This window comes from Amphichorda felina (genome assembly GCF_050947745.1).
Source record: "Amphichorda felina strain 45539 chromosome Unknown scaffold_8, whole genome shotgun sequence".
Classification (NCBI taxonomy): Eukaryota; Fungi; Ascomycota; class Sordariomycetes; order Hypocreales; family Bionectriaceae; genus Amphichorda; species Amphichorda felina.
The window spans coordinates 2244640-2267939 of record NW_028145042.1 but is presented as its reverse complement, the minus strand read 5'-3'; the positions used below and the strand labels follow the sequence as shown (position 1 = coordinate 2267939).

The 23300-nt window shown below is 57.3% G+C and overlaps 8 protein-coding genes across 8 annotated transcripts; 3 read left to right on the top strand and 5 right to left on the bottom strand.

Annotated features, from left to right (window-relative positions):
• Window positions 1–521: 521 nt before the first annotated feature.
• ACO1O0_008373 (DUF3425 domain-containing protein) lies at window positions 522–1774 on the top strand (the record flags this gene model as incomplete). Its single annotated transcript, XM_083197737.1, has 2 exons — window positions 522–1352; window positions 1424–1774. 2 exons carry the CDS (start codon window positions 522–524, stop codon window positions 1772–1774), a joined length of 1182 nt encoding a protein of 393 aa, XP_083047205.1.
• A 1312-nt stretch (window positions 1775–3086) lies between these two features.
• On the top strand, window positions 3087–4874 carry ACO1O0_008372 (FAD-binding oxidoreductase; the record flags this gene model as incomplete). The annotated part of the gene is made up of 6 exons (XM_083197736.1): window positions 3087–3567; window positions 3621–3697; window positions 3748–3856; window positions 3913–4217; window positions 4276–4329; window positions 4395–4874. The coding sequence occupies 6 exons, from the start codon at window positions 3087–3089 to the stop codon at window positions 4872–4874; spliced, it is 1506 nt and encodes a 501-aa protein (XP_083047204.1).
• Window positions 4875–5038: 164 nt separating this feature from the next.
• On the bottom strand, window positions 5039–6839 carry ACO1O0_008371 (uncharacterized protein; the record flags this gene model as incomplete). Its single annotated transcript, XM_083197735.1, has 4 exons — window positions 5039–6059; window positions 6114–6289; window positions 6344–6436; window positions 6528–6839. The coding sequence occupies 4 exons, from the start codon at window positions 6837–6839 to the stop codon at window positions 5039–5041; spliced, it is 1602 nt and encodes a 533-aa protein (XP_083047203.1).
• A 319-nt stretch (window positions 6840–7158) lies between these two features.
• ACO1O0_008370 (uncharacterized protein) lies at window positions 7159–8075 on the bottom strand (the record flags this gene model as incomplete). The annotated part of the gene is made up of 2 exons (XM_083197734.1): window positions 7159–7750; window positions 7837–8075. 2 exons carry the CDS (start codon window positions 8073–8075, stop codon window positions 7159–7161), a joined length of 831 nt encoding a protein of 276 aa, XP_083047202.1.
• An 849-nt stretch (window positions 8076–8924) lies between these two features.
• ACO1O0_008369 (pyridoxal phosphate-dependent transferase) lies at window positions 8925–10038 on the bottom strand (the record flags this gene model as incomplete). Its single annotated transcript, XM_083197733.1, has 2 exons — window positions 8925–9699; window positions 9809–10038. The coding sequence occupies 2 exons, from the start codon at window positions 10036–10038 to the stop codon at window positions 8925–8927; spliced, it is 1005 nt and encodes a 334-aa protein (XP_083047201.1).
• Window positions 10039–12088: 2050 nt separating this feature from the next.
• Window positions 12089–12721, bottom strand: ACO1O0_008368 (P-loop containing nucleoside triphosphate hydrolase protein; the record flags this gene model as incomplete). Its single annotated transcript, XM_083197732.1, has 3 exons — window positions 12089–12497; window positions 12595–12614; window positions 12671–12721. 3 exons carry the CDS (start codon window positions 12719–12721, stop codon window positions 12089–12091), a joined length of 480 nt encoding a protein of 159 aa, XP_083047200.1.
• Window positions 12722–15748: 3027 nt separating this feature from the next.
• On the top strand, window positions 15749–19499 carry ACR2 (DNA-directed RNA polymerase I core subunit RPA135; the record flags this gene model as incomplete). Its single annotated transcript, XM_083197731.1, has 2 exons — window positions 15749–16219; window positions 16281–19499. 2 exons carry the CDS (start codon window positions 15749–15751, stop codon window positions 19497–19499), a joined length of 3690 nt encoding a protein of 1229 aa, XP_083047199.1.
• Window positions 19500–21033: 1534 nt separating this feature from the next.
• Window positions 21034–22549, bottom strand: PCL7 (cyclin-domain-containing protein; the record flags this gene model as incomplete). The annotated part of the gene is made up of 3 exons (XM_083197730.1): window positions 21034–21186; window positions 21248–22438; window positions 22541–22549. The coding sequence occupies 3 exons, from the start codon at window positions 22547–22549 to the stop codon at window positions 21034–21036; spliced, it is 1353 nt and encodes a 450-aa protein (XP_083047198.1).
• Between the last annotated feature and the right edge of the window lie 751 nt (window positions 22550–23300).

Genomic DNA, 23300 nt, shown 5'->3' with positions numbered 1-23300 from the left:
TAATACACTCGTAGCTGCCGCACTCGTCCCCCAGGGGCATCCATGTCTGTGAGCGCAGGGCACTGCCCAGCACCTCTGGGGCACCGGCAGAGGCTACCAACTCGTCCACCACGAATCCAACATGGCAATGTTTGCATGACTAGTCGGAACTCGACGGCATCACCGGAAAAAAGTCGAGCTGAGGCTGACGGCACTGCAGACGCGGGCGCTGGATCCCCATGATCGGCATGAATCAGCCCTGTCATTCGTTTCTCGACAAGGACGACGACGCCAATTGCCGCCCAGGCACGACGATGTCGCAGTCGAGCACCCAGCGTGCTTTGTAGAGATTCCCAGCTGACAGCCGGGAGCTCGGTTTCACAAGTCAGCGGGACCTTCCCCCCTCGTGAGCCAGCTGGCATATTACAGAGCATCACAGACGGGCGGCTCTGGGAGACGTCGACCACTTCCCCTCCCCGCGTCGCGCTACGACTGTCTGACCCATCATTTACTCATCACCACATGCGCACCATTGATTGATCATGCCCACACCACCACAGCAGCAGCAGCAGCAGCAACAGCCGCCACAGCCCTCGCCGGGGCCCCCCAAGAAGCGAGTGCGTAGCGAGAGCCAGCTCAACCAGAAACGCCTGGCTGATCGCCTAGGCCACAAGGAGCGGCGCAAGGAGCACAAGCAGCGAATCGGCAAGATCGAGGATGACATTTCCGACATCAAGTCCACGCTCCAGGCCCTCACCCTCCACCTCCGCGCCCTGGCGCCCGCCCCGACCGCCTCGCTACCTCCGCCTGGCCTGACGCCGGCTCCCGGCCGCCAAGCCGTGTCCCGCGAGAACTCGGGTTCCCTCATGACACGGCTCAGCGGGGGCCCGTCGACTCTCGCCGCCTCCGCCTCCGCCTCTGGCCTGGGCCTGTTTGCTCCCGCCAGCTGGCCTACGGTCTCTTCCTCCTCTGCCTCCACCTCGTCCCCACAGAACCAAGGACCGGGCTTCTTCCCTACGTCGTCGTCTTCCCCATCATCCACGGCCAACTATGCCTCCATGTGGAGCAGCCTGCCCGCCCCCCCGGAGTCGATGAAGATCCTGAACTGCCGCTGTGGGCTGCAGCACCCGGACAGCTTCAATTGCATGGACTCGTGCAACATCACCACCGTCTACCAACGCCATACCGCCTTTCCCCCGAACCCGTCCCTCGGCGGGGGCCTGCCGCGCAACCCCTCCATACCGGCCATGATGCTGCACACCATGGACGAGAATCTGGCCACCTTCTTCATCACCGGGTTTCTACGCAATTTTTCCCACAGGAGCCTCGAGCAGCTGCTGGGCTTCTACCTCATAGGCTATCGTTACATGCGTGTAAGTCCCATTGTTGTAGTTATATGTAATAATAGTAGGCATCTACCAGCGCTGACCTTGCCCTCGTACAGTGGCTCATGCAACCGACCGAGGAGACGTTACGCGACGTGCCCCGATGGATGCTCCCCACGGAGATGCAAAAGACACATCCTCACCACGTCTGCGTCGACTACCTCCCCTGGCCTCCGCTACGAGACTACCTATGCGTCAGTGGCGAGGCGAATATCCAGTCCATCGGCATCTACCTCCAATCTCTGGTTCTGCTCTGGCCCAGTGACCGCCCTGTCCTGGGCCAGGACGAGACGGGCCAGGTGGTTCTAAGCGCCGACTTTGAGACCGTCGTCAGCAAGCTGGAGAACTGGTCCTTGGGGCCTCCCTGGTCGGATGCATTTCCGCATCTGATGCATCTTATCCGGCCATGATGAACTTTTGGGAAAGGGATAAACAAAAACTTCAACATTCCCACAACTTACCAAAGACCTAAGATGTGCCCATTATTAGATCACTCAAGCTATTAGAGGCTAGTGAGCCCACGACGGTCGGGTTTTACCACAGAGGCATCAGCGAGGAGTAATCGCCGGGTCAGTTGAGACACCAGGCTAGCAGAGTCTGAAGCCGTTAATGATATTAGATGGGCATGAAAAAGATGAATAACTCACCGGCCCGCAGCCATTGGACACGAAAGACCAACCGAGCTTTCCGCGTAAGCATTCGGATTAGCCGTCGTTGTCAATATAAAGAAACAGGGAATATTTGGCCTCGCGCGCCCCTTAATGTCTCCAGTATGTGCTGACTTCATCATCGACAAATCCTGACTCCTTACGGAGATGACTATCCAGGAAACAGACTCCCACGGGGCCTCGGTCATCAACAAGATATTCTCTCATCGAATTTGATGTCCCGCCAAGGTGAGGCAATCTCAGTACACCGGGACATACTAGGAGCATGCCTAGCTACACATTGCCGATATCAATTTTCGAACGTTCCAAGCTTATTGACGCTGAATAGAGTATGCAGTCGCGAGCATCATCCAGTTCTTGGAGTCTCTCAGTGGTACGGGGTAGTCGTGCAGATCTCGGGGCAAACAATCCCGATTCGGTCGGTACCCCTGACAACTCGACTATTCTCCTACTGCGATCTACTGCGCCCCTGGGCGACGTCGTCCATGACTTTAAATTTCCTGGCAGCTCGGCTCCAACCTTAGTCGACATCGCCCATAATTGCAAAGTCTGCACCCCAGGCAGGCTCTTTGCACACCAATTCACGCTAATCATATCCGTACTTCGTACCGATCCTTCAGTGTCACCACGTCAATGCCACGATGCCTCTCCGTACGTCCGGCCTTGACTGTTTCTTGTCAGTCCTTAGTATCCCCTGCCCAGCATGATGATGCCGCCTTTTCCGAAATCCAATTCCCTGCTTCATTTCCCCGCAGAGCCCGGGATCTGGAACCTCGCCGCACGTCGTTTCGCTGGTCGCTGGGACCAGCACCAGTCGCAAGTGTAGCATCAACCTGGTATGACTTCCCGCGCTGCGGCTCCCACGACGTCGTCCATGTGTATCTTATCCAAGGTGTTTTGTGTGCATGTGAAGAAGGTCTGTAGAGTACCAAGACCAACAAGAGTTTGAGAATGGTTAAATGATAAGATCCCCCCCGTCACCAAGCCTAATTGTATCCATAGTCATCACCATCCGACCTACTCCCAGTCCAGTTCACGGTGAAGACATCATACCATGCTCCCATCCAGCGCCAGGGCCCTCTGGGTCGCCGTAGCCCTCACGGCCAGCGCCATCGCGGCCCCCAGCGCCGCCACGAAGAAGGCCTGTGACGAGCTCGCCACCGCCGTGCCTAGCCGCGTCTCCACGCGCTTCACCATCCCCTACACCTCCGAGGTCAACTCGTACTGGTCGACGGCCCTGCGCGACGCCAAGCCCGCGTGCCTGGTCCTGCCGCAGTCCGCCGACGAGGTGGCCGCTGCCGTCAAGGTGCTCGCCAGGTACCCGGACGTGCAGTTTGCTGTCAAGAGCGGCGGGCACACGCCCAACGCGAGGCACTCGAGCATCCAGGACGGTGTACTGATCTCAACCAAGGACCTCTCTGGTGTCGAGTACGATGCGGGGACGGGGCTGGCGTATGTCAAGCCGGGAGGCGAGTGGAACGATGTCATCGGCCCGCTTGTTGAGCAGGGCGTCGCCATTGTCGGAGGCCGCCTGGGTACGTTCCTAATTCCTACATTCGGAGAACATGGTCACTGACTTTAACTGCAGGCCTTGTTGGTGTTGGAGGATACCTCCTCCAGGGCGGTATCTCGTTCCTGTCTTCCCAGTACGGTCTAGCTGCCGATGTAAGCCTACCTCGCCGAGCTAGGAATATCTCTTCTGACGGCCATTACAGAGCATTGTTGGCTGGGAGATTGTCAAGTCTGACGGCACCATTGTCAACGTCGATGCTTCCGAGGATCCAGACCTTGCCATTGCCTTGAGGGGCAGTGGCAGCCAGATGGGTGAGTCCAGGTACCCGGTGTTACATCCCAACGGCACTATGCTAATTTCAAGTAAGGCATCGTCACCCAGTTCACCGTCAAGGCGTACCCCATTGGGGACGTCTGGGGCGGCATGAGAATCTATGGCGCTGGCAAGGCCGAGGAGATCTACGCAGCCCTCCACGAGTTCGTCCCCGGCAATGCCGACGACACCAAGGCAGCCATCATTCTCACGGACACCATCGCCGTCGGAGGCCTCCACATCTTCATCCTCTTCTACTTCTACGATGGGCCGGAGCCCCCGACCGAGGGCGCGTTTGCCAAGTTCCTCGAGATTGATTCCACGCTGGATATCACTTCGACGCAGTCCTACGCAGAGCTGGTAAGCGTGAAAGAAATGGCTGCTCCAGTGACCCATTTTTATTAAATCTGTTCTGTAGTTGAAGTCCAACGGCCAGGGCGCCGAGATTCTCCAGTCACGCATCTCCTTCCGAGTAAGTCCTCCTACTACCTGGCCTTTGACGAACCCGTCCCCCACGAAAAGACTAACACGGTCCAGACCTTCACCATCCCCTACATCCCCGACGCCCCGCAGATCTACGCCGAGATCTCGGACAAGTTCACGTCGCTCGTCAAGGAGTACCTGACGATCCTGCGCGCCACGTCGCAGTGCTCCATCGACTTCCAGCCCTTCCCCTCCGTCATCGGCCAGCACAGCCAGGACCTAGGCTCCAACGCCATGGGCATCGCGGGGTCCGACCCGGACCGCATCCTGCTCGAGATCCAGTGCTCTTGGAGCTCCGGCAAGGACGACGAGCTGTTCAACGGCGCGTCGCGCGCGCTCGTCGAGTGGCTGGAGGAGAAGGTGCCGGAGTGGACGGGCGGGAAGGAATACTACCTCCCGCTGCTGATGAACGACGCCGCGGGCGATCAGAATGTCACGGGCATGTACCGGGACTACGAGAAGCTCAAGGGGATTCAGCAGACCATGGACCCCGAGGGGTTCTTCCGCAACCGCGGTGGCGGCTTCGTGTACTAGTAGTTGGTCTCGGAGTGGTGACCTCGGATGTGGGGCCGTGTCCCGGAGCCGAATGGGGAAAATCCTACACGGTACCTCCGGTGCTAGAAAGACATCAATATACGAATACATGTGACAAATTAATGCATTATTCATTATACCCCAGTACAAAAATTGCATAAACATCAGATAGGATCAACCTCGCAGTCCGTCTCAAACGAATAATCCCCCACCCTCGACTGCCGGTACCGCAGCGTCGGCTCCGGCCCATGCAGCGTCTCGCTCTCCTTCTCGTGCACCCCGTGGCAGCGGTAGTAGCTCAGCTTCTGCGACACGGGCCGCAGCAGGTGAGCCATGCCCAGGTAGCTGTGGGCCCTGACGACGACCGTGTTGGCCAGCAGCGCCGCCAGCAGGCCCAGCAGCAGCTGCGCGCCCAGGATCACGCACAGCACCACCGTCACGTCCGTCCAGCCGTCGTCGATGTGCAGGTGCACGCCCCGGAGAGGCTTGAGGCCGCGGGCGTGGAGGTTGGCGTTGGACTGCGCCGTGACGGCCACGACGCCCGTCGCAAAGGATGCTAGCAGCGCGGCCATGCCGTTCGTGCTGCCTCCCTGCGGCTCGCCAAAGGTCGATTCGGCTGGATAGCTCTGGAACTGCTGCGTCGTGTCCTCGGCGGTGGCCAGCTGGGACGCCCCGTAGCCCTGCAGTGCGATGGCGGATGCTGCCAGGGACGAAACGTTGGCCCCGAGCTCGTGCTCTGGGAGGACGGCGTTGACAACGGGGCCGACGGTGACTTGGCAGTTGTAGAACCAGGGGTCCGTGGACGAGGCCTCAAATGCGGCGATGTAGCTCCAGTCCGGGCCCAGTCCAGCGTCGATGTTGGCCATGAAAGTCGTCTGGGAGTCGCCGTTGATGGCAGGGATGGTCACGTTGGTCTTCTTGTCGTCGTCAATGACGATGGACGACTTTCTCCCGTCGCCTCCTTCTATCACCGGCCAGCTGCTGCATTCAGCCTTCGTGGTCACGGTCCTGTTCGTCGCCACGGACATGTAGTTCCTTCCCTCGTTCACGGTGGCCTCGTAGAAGAGATACGTGCACAAGTCTACCCCGCAGAAGATGAGGGGTTCGTCCGGGTCAAAGATGGTTCCCGGCTTGGGAATCTCGTCCAATGTGCCCCATACGTACGCAAGGGAGGTGAGCCCATAGCTACGGTTCCCACGTCAGGTCAAGTCCATACTGGCACGATTCACACTAGCTTACCTGTTGGCTGTGTACCGAAGCGCACTTAGGGCCTGCGACGTCGATGACAGCACCTTATTGGTCTGGATGTTGGACATGTCCGGTATGGACACCATACCCGGCCTCGTCACGGTGACGGTATCGGCCGCTTCCACCGTCCATGTCAAGGAGAGTGTCGCGATGGCGGCTTGAGCAGCCTGGGGGAAGCTGTCAGCCAGATACAAGGCCTCTCCCCTCGATTCCTGACTTACCAGGTTAATCAGGACCCAGCAGACGGCCGCCAGGCGAACCGCCCAGAGCTTCGACGCAAAGGCCAGCTTGACGACGTGGCTCAGGTGCTCGCACTGCAGAATGAGATCTGCCTGGTTCTCTCTCAGCTCGGTTCAGTGCCTGCGTGTGCGTAATTACCCCTCAGGGCGATTTCATTTCACGTACCTCAATGATGGGCCACTCGCGCAGACTCAACAGCCACCACCGTAGCTCCCCAGCCATGGACCTCAGCGAGCTCATCAGGTTCAGCGACAGGGCAATAGACAGGGCCACGATGATGGCGCTGAACTCGCGCTTCTTGTGCTTCCGCATGGCCTCCCTGTTCGAGTAGGCCACGAGCACGCCGTAGATGGCACCCACGATGGCGGCCGTCATCAGCCATCGCAGCAGCGTGACGAGAAGCAGTTTGCGCAGCTGCTTCTTGCGTATAAACGGCCGGTACTTGTGGTAAAGCGGCTTCGGGTCGATGAGGCCCATTTGAAGCGGCGGGCGACGATAAGCTTCTCTAAATCGTGGATGAGATGCTGGCGATGAAAATGGGAGAAACCATCCAAGGTGATTGAATCCACCGGGGCAATAGACTTCCCGTCCACCCGGCATCAAACCCAAATTCGCGCGTCGAGATTTAGAGTTGGGCCTTGTCACAGGGCGCCCGCCTACGGGTCACGCGAAAACGATAAACCAAGTTTAATACAAAGTATATACACATATACACATACATTAAACATCCAAATATCTATTCGTAAATCAGGTTATATTGCCATTGGTCTTTGGAAATTAATCCATATCAAAGTAATCAGAGAATCCAGGCACCGCCCACCACAGCCGCCGCGCCGATCAACATGGCGTTGCGGGTCGCAGCGGGTGCAGCATTCTCGCCTGTGGCGCTGGGCGTCAAGACGGCGGGAGGGGGTGCATCATCGGAAGAAGAAGAAGAAGAGGCAGAAGAAGACGGAGGAGCATCCGGAGTGGTGGTAGGCGCGGCGGAGGACTCCGGGACGGTGGCCTTGGTCGGTTTGGGGGCAAGGAAGACGAGATCAGAGGTGGTGACAAGGGACTGCGATGGCTCCCCCCGGACCTTGGTCTCCTCCGAGGACGTGCTGGCGGGCTCAAAGCTGGTCGGCTCGGCAGTGGTGGACCCGTCGTCGCCAGTGCTGGTCTGCGTCTCCTTGGTCGTCGCCGCCTCCGTCTTGGTCGGCTTCGGGTGGTCGTAGTAGAGCTTATGGATCCCGGCGGTGATGGGGACGGGGTAAACAAAGTCGCCGAGGCCCTCGGTCGTGTCGGTCCTAACGGTGGACAGCGTCTTGTCGTCCTTGACCTGCGTCACGGCCAGAGTGCACGTCATGGCATCCTTGGCCGTGTTGACCTCGCAGTTGTTGTCCAGAGTACTATCACGGCCCGTAAGCCAGGGTAAATCACCCAAAGAGCAAAAATATAGGCCTACTATTCATCGACCCCCGCAATGTTATTCCACTCTCCGCCGTAGATCCAGGTCGTAGGGCCCTGGGTCATGGTTTCGAGGAAGATGGAGCAGCCGGTAGCCTTGGGCAGACAGCCGAGCGAAAACGTCGTCTTGCTCTTTTCCACATCCACGATCGACGCCGCGACGTCCTCGGGCTCCCAGTTGGCCGGGAAGAGAAGGTTGACCTGTCCCTGCTGGGACGCGGTAGCACCCGCGCCCAGCAACGCCACGATTCCGAGGAAGCGCGACATGAATATTAGCGGTTAGGTACTACAATGTAGTACAAAAGGCTGGTCACCAACTCAAGGCGACAAGGCTGAAATGGAAGGCGACTGTGGCCATACCGCGCGCGAAAAGTAATATAAACGAGTGACTGCGCGGCAAGGAAAGCAGAGGAAAGAGAGCAAACCTCTATCGTGGGAGGAGGCAATTAAGAGGGGCGGCATTGGTAGAACCACACATAGCACCACCCAGTTGACCCAAGCGGCCAAGCCAGCAGCAAATGGCCAAAAGAGGCCGCCTAAATGTCCTCTTGTCCCCAATTGGGCGACAGCGCGGTCAAGGGGCCTTGGCGACGTCCCCCGTTTAATGAGATTTGATGGGCGTTGCCTTGGCGTCGTGGGTGCCATGGGGGAAATGCAGCAAAAACCAGGAGAATGCAGCAAAATGCAACCATGTCAGGCGCCATCCCCAATCGGTGTCGTCCCCGTAATTGGGCCCCGTTTGCTGTCTCTCAACTCGCCCGACTCCTCCGAGGCTCCGAGCTGTCAGATCTGGGGTCGGATGCTGCCGGCCATGTGGCGGCACGGCCCAAGTCTTGATCAATACGCATTCTTACGTGCGTGTACGGATAGTACTCGCACATCGAGACGAGAGGGTGCGGATACGAACGGTACGAACCACCATTCGCCTTCCCCCGAGAAGCTTGTCCATGCTATCTTCGGCAGTTTTGCTGATCCTAATCCTGGTTCGTGGCAGATTGACCGATCGAGCCTGTACTTCGTAGCGCATGGTTGAATGGGCATCGGGGACGTAGACCTTAATGCAACAACAGCAACCCGAGTTGAGCACAGGAGACGGCCAATCCCCAGATACACCCCTCATACCCTGTACATGCTGCCCTTCCCCACTTGAGACTGTCCCAGATCCTCGCGAGGTTCCGAGAAGACTCTGGAAAATACCCCGTAGAGCCTCCGCAGTACCTCGTCGCCATGCTGCGCCACCTGGTAGTCCAGCACCAGCCGGTTTCCCATCAGCTTCAGCCCGACCTCCTTGCCGTACTCGATAAACCGCCCGGGGCTGCATCCCGCCGCGTCGAGATCAAGCCAGCACATGTTGGTGTGCACGGGATGCACCAGTTTCCCGCCCTTGGCCGTCCACAGCCTCTCGACCTTCTTGGCCAGCTCATGCGTCGCCCTAAGTAAACTATCGCCCCCATCAACCTTGGCGCCGAACGTCTCATCGACGGCAACCCGTGCGCACGCGGCCAGAAGACCCGGCTGGCGCATGCCGCCGCCCAGAGACTTGCGCACCCAGCGGGAATGCTTCATAGCTGCCTCGGTGCCGACCAGGATGCTTCCCACGGGCGCGCCGAGACCCTTGGAGAAGCACAAAGTGACCGTGTCAAAGAGGTCGCAGAACTGCGGCAGGGTGCCAGCGCCGGCCGCGACGGCCTCCCAAAGCCGAGCGCCGTCGCAGTGCATCCGGATGCCGTGATCCTGGGCAAAGGCCGAGATGCGGCGGATCTCGTTAAGGGGCATGACCATACCGTTGAGGGTGTTCTCGAGGCTGATAACCCGTGTGGGACAGCTGTGGACGTCGTCATCTATCACGGCATTGGTGGCAACGTCTTCGAGGGTGAGATGCACACCGTTCCTTGGGAGGACTGTCTTTACAGAGGCCCCAGATAACGATGAGACACTGGGGGGTATCGATTACGCGTCAGCTCAAGGGGCTCCGTGAGGGAGTTGAGGGAGCCACGAACCCGCCAGCCTCGTACTGGACAATATGCGAGCGATCATCGCATAGTACGCCGTAGGGAGGCTGTGTGAGGAGCGTTCGCAGCCCAAGCTGGTTTCCCATGGTTCCCGAAGTGACAAACAGAGCAGCCTCCTTGCCGGTCAGAGAGGCAACATGAGCCTCGAGGTCTAGAGTCGTTGGGTCCTCCTGAAGAACGTCATCGAGCAGGGTGCAGGACTGAACAGCCGCGAGCATAGCTGGCGTGGGCGTAGTGGTAGTATCGCCTGGCCAGTGTCAGCATATTCATGTTGCCGAGCGCACATGTGATGGATGATTAACGGAGGTGCTCGTACTCCTCAGGTCAAAGGCCCCCGGGCCTTTGTGTCCAATCCAAGCATTGTGGGAGGCGCCTTTAGATCTTCCTGACAGCGTTGTAGAGAGGTATCGCGGTGCTTGTAGCCAAACTCGTGAAGTCCGGGGCATCATCGGCCTCGCCCCAGCAACGGCCCCCCATAAGACCGCCTGCACGGAAGCCCGCATGGTGTGATTCGCCCGGCAGTGGAGTCCAGGTACGTGCAAGTCTGAAAGGCTTAATCTGTCATCCGATGGGCGATCAAGGTGGAGGATTGGAGTGTCAACCGTCAACTGCCAACTGTCAACCCAGATGGAAGGTGGCAGGTGGAGTCGCACCTGATAAAGTGGATTGCGAGCACCTTCCGCTCCATGGTAGCTACCTACCCACCTACCCTGGATGAGGGCTCATCGACAGCTCAGATTCAACGCAAAGCACCGGCAAGTCAACCCCAAAATAACCAGTTTCACCACCACCTTCGGGGTCCTGCTGACTTGCCTGTGACATTCTTCCAGACTGCCGCCGAGCAACACACACGATGAAACGTCGTCACAACTCCAAGACAGGGACCCAACATGTCGCTCGAACTCCTCTTTTCATCACCCGACCAGACCTGTCCCAAATATTACGCGCCAAGCAGACACAGCAATCCCCCCCCCCCAAAAAGCCCCAAGCCCAACCCTCCCCCGGCCCGTCCATCATGCCTCCTGCGCGATGCGCTGGCAGTGCCGCAAATGGAACCACACCACCCCTCCTCATCGCCCTTCGCCCAATCCGATTACACCGTTGCAACCCCCGAACCAGGCCAGCGTTCACCAAGAACCGAGCGCCAAAGGCTCGTCCCGCCGCGTGCGGAGGGTCCGCCAGGTGGGTGGTGGTGAACTGTGGTGCCAGATTCTGCCAACGCATCAAGGTGGTCCGTGTGCTTTGCAGCTTGCGGTGCAAGCTCAGAGGGCGGAGAAGTACATACGAGTACATACATCGTTGACAGCTCATCATTTGAACCTCCTCGCCCCCTTCCATTCTGCTTCCTCCATGGTCCCCTTTCTCTTCGCACAGACGCACAGACACTTCTTGCTCCTCCTCTATATCAGCACGGATATCCCAACACTATCAGACCAATTCACCTTCGCGGTTTAGCGCCGCTCCCCTGTCAGGTGGCGGGATGCTCCCAAACCCCGGCCACCACCTTGCCAACCAACCTTGGCCTCCACAGGAACGGCAGAAACGTTCACTTCCCATGCGCACGAGCTCTCCGTGGCAAACACCTTGCCGTTAGGCATTCGGGCATCAACAGGACACTTGATATACAGCACATCTGCCGGCTTCGCTTGCTAGATATCATAAGTCGTCAATCATTGTCCGCTATCTTATCGAACCACCTTGTGTCGTTGGAACACCAGAGGAAAATGTCTGGAATATATGGATGCCATCCTCCCGCGACCAACCGTCAAGTTCAACCAAAGGAAACAAAACCGCGTCGATATTCGGGCTAGCAGGGGTCCCGTAACCGCGTCGCAAAGGCCGCGTCCAACAATCGTCTTCCAACAAGGGGTCCGCCCTGCGCCCGCTTCTCGTCAGCAGAAAGACCATCCAGGCGATACGAGTACTAGGAGGATCTCGGCGCGGTGCTCTTAGACCACCTATCGATGCCCGCCTTCGCGTCGTGTCAGGGGAAGAGAATAGGTGTATATAAGGTATGTTTGCCGTTCATGCCTCTGCCTGCGGGGCCATGCCGCATGTCGCGGCCTCTTTGTTCGCTCTTGTTTGATCCCATTTTCCATGAAAGAAAAAAACGTAATGAATTAGATGCCGCCCCCCTCGACGCCTCGCAATGATCCATCGGCCCGCCATTGCAAAGAAAACGATCGCATGCTCTCGAGCCAAGATTAGAACAGGGTTGGAAAGCAAATGGGAGCAAGAGCCTAACGGATCGCTCGCTCGCTCAATCCTTCATCGGGTGGCGTACTTCATCAAGAACGAAACCACGGCATCTAGATTGGTCTCCTCCTTGGCACTGATGCCATAGCAGCACACCTCTCGGTCTTGGATTCTCCTCAGGTCGAGCTCGTCGATCAACTCATCTACCGACAGCTTCTGAGGCAGATCTGATTTGTTCCCCAGCACTAGCAGCGGGATTCCCAAAAGCGTCTGGTTGTTCATTAGGGCATGGAGCTCATCCTTAGCCTGCGGGATGAGCTCGGTATCGGCAATATCGACGATGAAGACGATGGCGTTGACTCCGCGGCAGTATCGCTCCCACATGTTCCGGAATCGCGGCTGCCCGCCGATATCCCAGCACTTCAGTGTAACATGGCCACGTTGCACCCGCTTCATATTGAAGCCGACTGTCGGGATTGAGCTACACGAGATCCGGGGTTAGCGCGGCGTACACGATATTGGGTTCCGAGAAGCAGCAATATGCCGTCAAGGGTTTCGTCCGACTCAGCGGCACTTACTCGACTGTAAACTCTCCTCCCTGCACAGACGATTAGCAGGAGTGGGGAGCGAAGAGTCAGTCTCTTGGGAACTTACAGCGAGAACCCGCAGCAACGATGTTTTGCCCGCATTCTGCAGGCCTACCATGGTCACTTCCATCTCTAACGCCCTGGCCGTCAAGGTTAGCGCAGATTCCAGAAGCCGACGACGACCATGACGAGCATCGGAGCCACGGGGTGGCTGCCTCGAATGTGCGGCCCACACACTCACCAAAATGTTCTCATGAGCCAGTCGTATACTCTCCGAAATATTCCCGACATGTTGTCGTGACGGATCCAGCCACAAGTGACAAATAAAAAGAAGGCTACGATCAGGCGAGTTGCTCAGGACGCGCGCTGGCGACAAACCAGAGGCGAAGCGACGGTGCGAACGTCAACCGAAAGGCGACCTGAGGTCGCAAAATATGTGTGGTCGTTAGAAAGAAACACTCGCCGGCGTGGAGGCCAGAGATGGGCTCGGGCCGGTTGCAGCGAGGAGGGAACGTGCGTTTGACGAAGACAGGAGGGGGGCAAGCGGACGAGCAGCGCGACGAGGTTGACTCGTGGCCAGGAACGAGCGAGGACGAAAGTAACCGTAGGCAACGGCGGGGGAGGCTTTCGTATTCTTTCTTGCGAAGGTAGGGAGGGTAGGTATCGAGCAAGGCGGCTATGTAAGATCGTAGACGTTGGTCCAACAAAGAGGTCAAGGCAAGTCGGTCTCGGAAGGACTGGCAGGTGACTATTAAGGTGAGCGGTAAGCGACGAGGTGACGCAGGCCGGCCGGCAAGGGACAAAAAGCGGGCAGATGGGGCAACGTTTGCTGCGCGCGCGTAGAGGCGGCCAGGTTGTAGGTTGGCGGTTTGTCGAGCAGATAGCAGAGTGATGAAGGAGCAAGGCCAAGCACGGCGACCAGGAAGTAACCAGATCGGCAAACGAGGGGCAGCTCTGCACTTTGGTCCCCGTCAGGCTGGCCAGGTTCGACTGCACCGTTGGAGCAGCCCTGGGTTGGCGGGACCTCCAGACCTCCACTGGGGGTCGCTGCACCGCATCCGACCGCACCGCACCGCACCGCGCCCGCTCTCCCCACTGGCCCCCCAGAGGCCTACCTAATCCAGCTGCAGGCTTGCAGGTGCTGAACCTCACTCCACGGGTCTCTCATCCAACATTAAGACACAGCGCGGGCGGGACACTTGCCCGCATCAAACAGACAGGCCATGGCTACTCACAACAGCAGGCAGGCGTTCAAGCCACAGGATCGTCCAACACAGGAAACGAGGACGAGGGCTGCAAGTGGGATAATAGAGGAGGAGATGGAGGGTACTTTGGGCTTGGGGTGGCATACAGGCCACAAGGAGGGGCGCCAAGAACGTAGAGGGACGACCCGTGCCTCGCGAAGCGGTGCGACCTCTACTACGGAGTAATAATCGTGGTATTTCTCAAGATCACGTTGTCTCCTCCTCATACCGTATCAGTGAGCGATCTACCTTGTCCATCGACGCGAATATCCTCCCGATCCCACCATGACCACTGCACTGGAAAGCAGTAATAGCTGTCACCTTGACAGAGCCAGTAGACTCATAAAAAGCATCGACTTGCGCGTTCAAACGTGGAGATCCCACCAGGCCGATGCAGGAGCAGATGTCTCTAGCAGCACAGCGTTACACCTGGTGGCCTGAAGCAAGTCACCGGATCGTGCTGCGTGCCCGTTTCTGGTTAACCGCTGCAGCGTCTCATTCGTTTGCCGACATCTTTGGGGCGATCACCAACCGGGGGGTGTACTGCAGCCCAGCCCTCCTCCTCGACGTCAGTGCACCCATGGATGCCACCTCGGCGGCTAGGTGGTCAAGGACCTGAAGGTGCTGGTAGGGGATTAGAACCTGCTCAGTTGGTCGCCGTGAGCACTGGCCCTTGTTCCATCGAGTTTGATCAGGGTTGCCAGACAGATCATGGCTAGACAGTGCGGCATCGGACTTCCAGGGCCATGGCATGGGCCTGTCCGATGAACTGCTGATACCTCATGCTAGTCCGTTGTGATCCGGCGGCAACCTCTTTTTCCCGGATACCCTGGCTCCCAGCCCTGCATCTACCGAAGCGCTCTGTGATCCGGGCAATGCCTGCACCTCTCGTCACAGCCAACGGGTCATAGTATCCCAGACTTACACCGAAAATGCCGCTGCACGAACCAAGGCCGCACGACAGAGGGTATGAGCCGGCAGTTCTGTGATCTTGATGGGAGTTCTGTCACCTTGATTTCTCGATGACCAAGGTCCCAGTGCTTCCAGCACGATGGCACCCTAGATGCAAGTAATGAGCATCTGACAGGCGCCCCTGCCGTCCTGCATCAGACTTTCTCTAGGCCCTACAGCAGAGACATCATAGTGGTATGAGAGTTTGTCACGCTGCCTAGAAGATAATCCCGGGGTGCATAGTGAATGCAGACCCTGCAGCTACTGCAGAAGTGCGTCCAACCGGCTCAGAGCATCAGCGCATCAGCAGGCCTCTGACCACTGCATACTCCATTCATCAGAATGTTTCTCACTGTGCTTCAGCTCAAGCCAGGTCAGTAGAGCTCATCCATGACGTGCTACAACCCTCAAAGCGTCTCGTGAGGTCTGTGTCGGGTCATACTCGTGAGCCCTGATACCACAACTCGGGAGTTCTAGATAGCTTGGTCAAATATTGCCAGCCTCTCTCCCCCCAAATATTCTGTTTTTGGGCCTGCAGGTAGTGTTAGGCCAGAGCATTATCTCTAATCAGCTCCTTGGTCTGGGGCCTTTCCCTGACGCGGGAGAGGTTTGTTGAAGATGTGTTTGCCAGCTCTTCAAGGTGGGGGTCTCCGCCATTATCGATAACCATCACCAACTCATGTGATCTTATCTTATCACGACGGTCAACTTTTTTTTTTCTTCACCTCCAATCCGGCGGGATCAAGCGTGCGATCGACCTCTTCACCCGGAACGATCCAATCGGCCAGCCATAGCCCGCTGAAAGCCGCTCAATTCCCTAGGCTCCCTCCAAAGCCTGGCCACTTGGGCGTACATCGTCTGTCGGTCGCCATCTGGGCCAATTTCATGTCCACGACAAGCTGATTGCTTCAACAACCGCCGGCCTGCGACTGGGCTGCGCTCCAACCACAATGGCACCCGCCGCCACCGAAACCGAGTGGAATCACGAATATAATACTCTTCGTCGAGAAAATCTCTTCCGAAACCCCCCCGAAGACCACACCGCATACCCTGCGCTGCAGTCCGCTGTCGATCCCCATATCGAGTCCTTCGACCGCCTCTTCCCAGACAATGGCAAGCTGGGCCTTTTAGACTATGGCATCGCAGACATTGGGACCAAGACGTACCTCGATGGCGATGACAGGGCGGGCCCCGAGGGGAAAAACTGCCTGACCATTCGTTATAAGGATGTGACCCTCCAGAAGCCACAGGTCCCCCCCTCCAACAAGCTCGCCCGAAATCGCGAGGTTCTTCCCGCTGAATGCAGGGAGCGTCATGTCACCTACCGTGGCAGACTGTCGGCCACTTTTGAGTATAGCATCAACGGTGGTGACCCTGTTGAATTCGTCCGAGAACTTGGCCAGGTTCCAGTCATGCTCAAGGTGAGAATTCCCCCATACATACCCTCTTCAACTAAGCACTAGGCTCTGACAAGTACCTTAGTCGAATCGATGCCATCTCCAGAACAACTCCCCGAAGCAGTTGGTTGAGCGCAAAGAAGAGTCTGAGGAGTTGGGTGGATACTTCGTCGTCAACGGTATCGAGAAGATTATTCGTATGCTACAGCTGAACAAGAGGAACTTTCCGATGGCTATCAGCCGGCCCAGTTTCCAAAATCGAGGACCCGGGTACACCCCTTACGGTATCATTCTTCGATCAGTTCGTCCCGACGAAACCTCCCAGACCAACGTCCTCCACTACCTCGACGATGGCAACATCACCTTCCGGTTCTCTTGGCGCAAGAACGAGTACCTCGTGCCCGTCATGATGATCCTCAAGGCGCTTGTGGACACCAATGACCGCGAAATTTTCGAGGGGCTCATCGGCCCCATGGGCTCCAAGGCTGTTAAGAATTCTTTCCTGACGGACCGTGTTGAGCTACTTCTCCGCACGTACAAGAGCTATGGCCTCTATACCAAGTCCGAGACCCGCGCCTTCTTGGGAGAGAAGTTCCGTGTCGTCCTTGGCGTTCCCGATACCATGACCGACTATGAAGTCGGAACCGAGTTCCTTCGTCGCGTTGTTCTCGTTCATCTTGGCAACATTGATGTGACCCCGGCACAGGACAACGATAAGTTCCGCATGCTACTATTCATGATCCGGAAGCTCCATGCCCTGGTGGCCGGTGAGTGTGCCGTGGACAACCCGGACGCGATTCAGAATCAGGAGATCCTTCTCGGAGGTTTCCTGTATGGACAGATTATCAAGGAAAGACTGGATGAGTTCCTCAGCACCAACGTGCGGGCATCTATCAGAGACTTCCTTAGGAGGCACACAGGAACTAACTTCACCTCGGACGACTTCCTCAAGGAATTTCCCAACGCCATCTTCAGAAAAGCCAACGAGAATCTGGGTAACTCCCTCGAATACTTCCTCTCGACTGGCAACCTGATCAGTCCATCTGGCCTAGATCTGCAACAGACGGCTGGTTTCACCGTGGTCGCAGAAAAGCTCAACTTCCTTCGTTTCATCAGTCATTTCCGAATGGTCCACAGAGGTGCCTTTTTCGCGCAGCTCAAGACGACCGCCGTGCGAAAACTGCTGCCCGAGTCATGGGGTTTCATGTGCCCCGTCCACACACCCGATGGTGCGCCGTGCGGTCTGCTAAACCATCTTGCGCACAAGTGCAAGATTATGACCGACTCTGTTGATGTGTCAACCATTCCGGCATTGGCAAACGAGCTAGGCCTGGTGAGCACATCATCGGCGTCAACTGAGGAGAGTGTGCCAGTGGTCCTCGACGGAAAGCTCCTGGGTTTCTGTACCCCCAAGGAGTCCATCAGGATAGCTGATTGCCTGAGGTACTGGAAGGTCGAGGGATCTCACGGCGTCCCTCTGCATCTCGAGATTGGCTACGTCCCGCCATCCCGAGGTGGTTCGTACCCAGGCATCTTCATGACCTCGACCCCGGCGAGAATGGTGCGCCCCACCAAGTACCTCCCTCTCCAGAAGGAGGATTTCGTCGGCCCCTATGAGCAGCCTTACATGTCCATTGCCGTCGTTCCCGAGGAGATTGAGTCTGGGCGGTCGACTCATGTCGAGACTGAGCCTACCAACATGCTCTCCATCCTCGCCAACATGACACCCTTCTCGGATTTCAACCAATCTCCCCGAAACATGTACCAGTGCCAGATGGGTAAGCAGACCATGGGAACACCGGGTGCGGCTATCATGCACCGTACAGACAACAAGTCATACCGCCTGCAGACGGGCCAGACACCGATTGTGCGCGCTCCCCTCCACAACACCTACGGCTTCGACAACTTCCCCAACGGTACCAACGCCGTCGTTGCTGTCATCTCGTACACTGGCTATGACATGGATGACGCCATGATTCTGAACAAGTCGTCACACGAGCGCGGCTTTGGTCACGGAACCATCTACAAGACGAAGAAGATCTCTCTCAAGGACGACTCCAGGACAAAGGCGACGAAGAGTGTGACCAAGTCGTTCGGCTTCGCGCCCCATAGCCATGTCCCCGCATCCTACCAGGGGATGCTCGATGAGGATGGTCTGCCACACATCGGCCGACTCGTCTCGGAAGGCGATATCATCTGCGCATGGCACACGGTCACGCCTGATTACAATGGCAACCTGGTCAACCTTGACGGCGTCACCCACTACGAGAAGTACAAGGAATCCGAGACCGGTTTTGTCGAGGAGGTCCGCCTCATCGGTGCCGAATCTGGCAACGAGCCTCTGCAGACCATCTCCCTCAAGCTCCGTATACCCCGATCTCCCATCATTGGTGACAAGTTTTCGTCCCGTCACGGTCAGAAGGGTGTGTGCTCGCAAAAGTGGCCGGCCGGAGACCTGCCCTTCTCCGAGTCCGGAATGCAGCCCGACATTATCATCAACCCCCACGCCTTCCCGTCCCGAATGACGATTGGCATGTTTGTCGAGTCCCTGGCTGGCAAGGCTGGTGCTCTCCACGGCCTGGCGCAGGATTCGACGCCCTTCAAGTTCAACGAGGAGAACACCGCTGCCGAGTACTTTGGCCACCAGCTGATGAAGGCCGGGTACAACTACCACGGAAACGAGCCCATGTACTCGGGCATCACGGGTGAGGAGCTGGGCGCCGATATCTACATCGGCCTTGTCTACTACCAGCGTCTGCGTCACATGGTCAACGATAAGTACCAGGTCCGTACGACGGGTCCCGTGGTCCCTACGACTGGTCAGCCCATCAAGGGTAGGAAGAGGGGTGGTGGTATCCGTGTGGGAGAAATGGAGCGCGACGCGCTGCTCGCCCACGGCACCGCCTTCCTGCTTCAGGACCGACTGCTCAACTGCTCCGACTACTCCAAGTCGTGGATCTGCCGCCGGTGCGGCTCGTTCCTGTCGGTGCAGCCCACCGTGTCGCCGTTCTCCGGCGGCAAGAAGAAGGGCGCCAGCATCGTCCGGTGCCGCAACTGCGCCATCAAGCTCGACGACAGCGAGGGCATCGACCTCACTGAGATCCAGGGCGAGATCTGGGAGGATGGCCAGGGCCACTCGTGGGTCGGCGGAGACCAGACGACCCAGGTCGTGGTTCCGGGAGCGCTCAAGTACCTCGACGTCGAGCTGGCGGCCATGGGCGTCAAGCTCAAGTACCGCCTAAGCCGGGGCGACGAGCCGAGGAAGGGGCCCATGCGGCCGACGACGATGATCGCTGCGGCTTGAACTGGAGTATAAAAATTGTTTTGGGCGAACGGATTCCTTTTTTTTGTTCCTTTTGGCTTGAGTTGTTAAGTGTACGGTGTGGACTACATAAGCGAGTCATGTCGCATATAGAGCAAGAGCAGTCAGTTGGGCGGGCTGTGGGTGTGTATATCAGCTGATACCATGAATCGAGACGAGACATGAATTTGTTCATAGACGATTGGTCGTAGCCCAAGTATCATCATGTCGAACGTATATTCCACTTGTCCAGCGAACCCCATGATTGTACTACCCAGCTGAAGAGTAGAGCCACAAAAATCTAGATGCCTCTGAGCCTTATTCGACTGGTACCAAACCAATTCAGCTTGGGCGGCCATTTTAATTACTTTCCTCGATCTTCCCTTGACCCGCTTTTCTTTGCTTACCATGTATCGACAGTTCGTCTTAGGTATTCCATGTGGCAAGTCTCGAACCTGGACGTGTGGATATCTCTAATAGCATATAGAGAGAGAAGCGAACAAACATCACCTTCAAGGGAGAGATTGTAAATGAAGTTCCGACCAGTCATATGACTTCCGGAATGAGAATCGTCTCTAACGAGGTTTAGGTTGTGGCTATAAGAGTCCAAGTCTGGTGGTTGTACCTGGCTCAATCCATTTTATAGAGTTCTTCTGCGAATATATATACTAGAGAGGGCCATATGGGCGAAGTGAATGCAGAATTTAGTCATCGGAGCTTTGGGAGGGGACTTTACACGAAAACAATACAGAGTGGGAGTGTCAGGTTCAGAGGCAGCCCAGTTCAAACTAACAATGATACCAGAGATGACCAATATATTTTCACGAAGGATGATCAACTATCCTGTCGAGTGGAAAATTCGTGTCGACACTGGTGCTCACTTGTATATTCGAATCCAATCCAAGTCACAGCAGTATTAGCCCTCAGCCAGTGGCAGCCAACAGATATCATCAAATCTATTCCACATTATAAACCGTCAAAGCATGTCTTTCTACCAACGCCCAGACGCCCTGGGTTATGAACCCTCCCTCTTCTGTTCCTTCCCGTCGCCCCCTTTCCCTCCATATAATGTAGGTACTACGTATCACCGCTACCCTCTCAAGGATCCCATCCCATGTCTAAACCAAAAGGGATGCGTCCCTATTTTCCTCCACCAGCCACGCGAGGCAGCCCACTGCTCACCCCGTGCCTGGTTGCCTCCCCCATAACGAGCGAGTTGAGAGGGAAGTCAACTCTTCCGTGGCCCCAGTATTCATAGGGTCATCCCACATGGCTCAAGGGGGAGGACCAAAACATCCAAAATACCGTCGGAGCAGTCGGTCGTCCCCGGTATAAAACCAGAAGCCCAGCATTCTCAGAGGGCGGGAACGTATGCAGCCCACTGCTTCGTCGCTCTCTTTCAGGTCGCGTGAGCAGCCGTCCATAACTCGAGGCTAGCTATTCCATAGTGACTAGCTTTTCAAAGTCCCCGATGATAAAGGTGTTACGGCAAGTCTATAGCATCATACGCGCGGTGCATTGTGTAAATCCGTCTTCTTCAAGTACGCACGACGACCTCGCGAGCATAAAACTCAACGAGCATGGTCGCGTACGCTTCCAGGTCTTCCACCGGAATGGCGAGTCGGAAATCGTTGAGCACGAGGAACTGGAGCTCGAGATGGTTCAGCTCAGCGAGAGGGAGGCCTCCGACCTGATTATGAACACGTTAGCAACCTGGAAATTGATGTGCACTAGTTTACCGGGAGACTTACCTTAGCGTATCTCGAGTTAGTGTAGAATACGTCGGAAAAGAATTTGCTGGAGCAGGTGACACCGGCAATGATGAGGCGGTGGATGTTGAAACTGTCCACGACGAAGTATGTCGACGGACCGTTTATGACCGACTCGTCCTCGGGAATAGTCATGACCGTCTCCCTACCCATACGGCCCGAGTCCTCCATCTCATCATCGTCATCATCCGCCAGGTCAGAGTCGCTCTCGTCCGAACCCTCGGCAGACCCGCCGTCCTTCATGGCAACATCAGCTCGACACTGCGAGCTGGCGCCAGCCTTCCTCGCCTCCTCGCTCTTGGTGACCAGGTCGTTGACCCTCTCCGTCATCCGATCAAAGTAGACCAGTAGACTCAGAAACACTTCAAACGTAGTGGGGCAGTATTTCTGTATCCGGGAGAGGTAACTAAGAATGGTGATGGCGGGGATGTTCTTCCCGTGGAAGGCGAGCACGGAGTGGCTCATGGGGCTCATCTGGGAACCGCTCGCGTCGCTCGACTGGTTAGCCTGTTGCTGGTGGGCGGCGTTGCGCTGCATAGCGTCATGCTGTAAATCGTTGGTGGACGTGATCTTGGTCAGCAGAGCGGCCACCATCTCGATGATGTCGCCGATGGGCATGGCGCTAATGTCGTACTTCATATGCTGAAGCGGCGCGCCATTGAGAACATCGGGGCCAGCGCTGACTAGCATGTCTGTCTGCGCGAGGCTCCTGACATGGCCTATATCGCGGACATGGATGACGGTCTGCCGTGGGGTCGAGCTTGGCGTCGCGACGGAGGAGGGTATGGAGAAGTCATCGGAGGCGGGGGAAGGCTGTTGTAAGCGGTGCGACGTGGACGAGGGGGCGGACGAGGCGGGCGTATAGGTTGGGTCGGCCGGTGCACTAATCATCTCAGCTGCCATAGACGCGCTCTGCCCATTGTCGGAGGCAGAAGGCTGGGAGGTGGCGGCCGGTGATGACGACGGCGGAGGGGAAGGTATCCGCGACGCAGATCCGAGGCCACGAGAGGGATCGCTAGGTCGCCTCTGGGGAACGTCAGCGACTGCGTCGGCGTCTTGTTCAGTCGTCGACGGTGCGGACTGGCTGGCAGCAGATGCTGACCGGTTGGGTCGGGCGTTGGAGGATTGGCGGGGGCGGGTGGCGGGACGATAAGGAGATGCGTCGTGAGGATGCTGGTGGTGAGAAGGAGGATGGTGATGGTGATGATGCTGGAGCGGCGGATTCGCGATCATGGCGTGGAATCGCGCGGTCTCGGGAATCAGGTCGCCAATTACAGCTGCCATGTCATCGTATCGCAGACGCGGGGTGGTGGAGTGCGCGGTCGCCAGCTGCAATGAGGTGCAGCGAGGAGAGAAGCAGCGAATGAAGCAGGTATGCGTAGATAAGCTGGATACAGGAGCAGATGGAATTATCTTTAGGAATAAGTCGTCGTCAGCGTCGTACGGGGTCGTCGGTCGTCAACGTGGCGCGAGGATTCGTCAAGCAAACGGGAGATGGAGGCGAGACCGGACGAGGGGCAAAGAATGCGAGCTGTGGTGAATGCGGGGGAACAACAGCGCCGAGGAGAGAAATGCAAACAAGATGCAACTATTAAAGCGACCCGGGAGACTAAACGGGCGCAAAGCAGGGTAAAACGGGGAATGGGGAGAGATGCTGGGGGTTGTTTGGTTGTGAGAGGTGAAGATGCGAGGTGGGAAAAGACGGTCGGGGAAAGCCCAGGAGAGTGGAGGGAAGGGTGCAGTGGCTTCCAGGCCGCAGTCTGGGCGTCCAGAGGCTCAGAGCCTCGAGGGTTCCAGGTTTCGCCGATTGAGGCGCTGCAGCCAGTGCAGGAGCCGACAAAAACTCGGGATGGGCCAACGGTGCTAGGAGCCAAGTGGGGGACGCCAACGGGTCTGGAGCTCTGTCTCGCCGTTCCTAGTCTCTCATCCGACTTCTCGACTTCTCGACTCCTCGGTGCACCCGCGACATTCTTCGGGAGTGCCATCGGGCTGTGTCGTCTCCGTGACCCTCATGGATACAGATACCCAAAGCTTC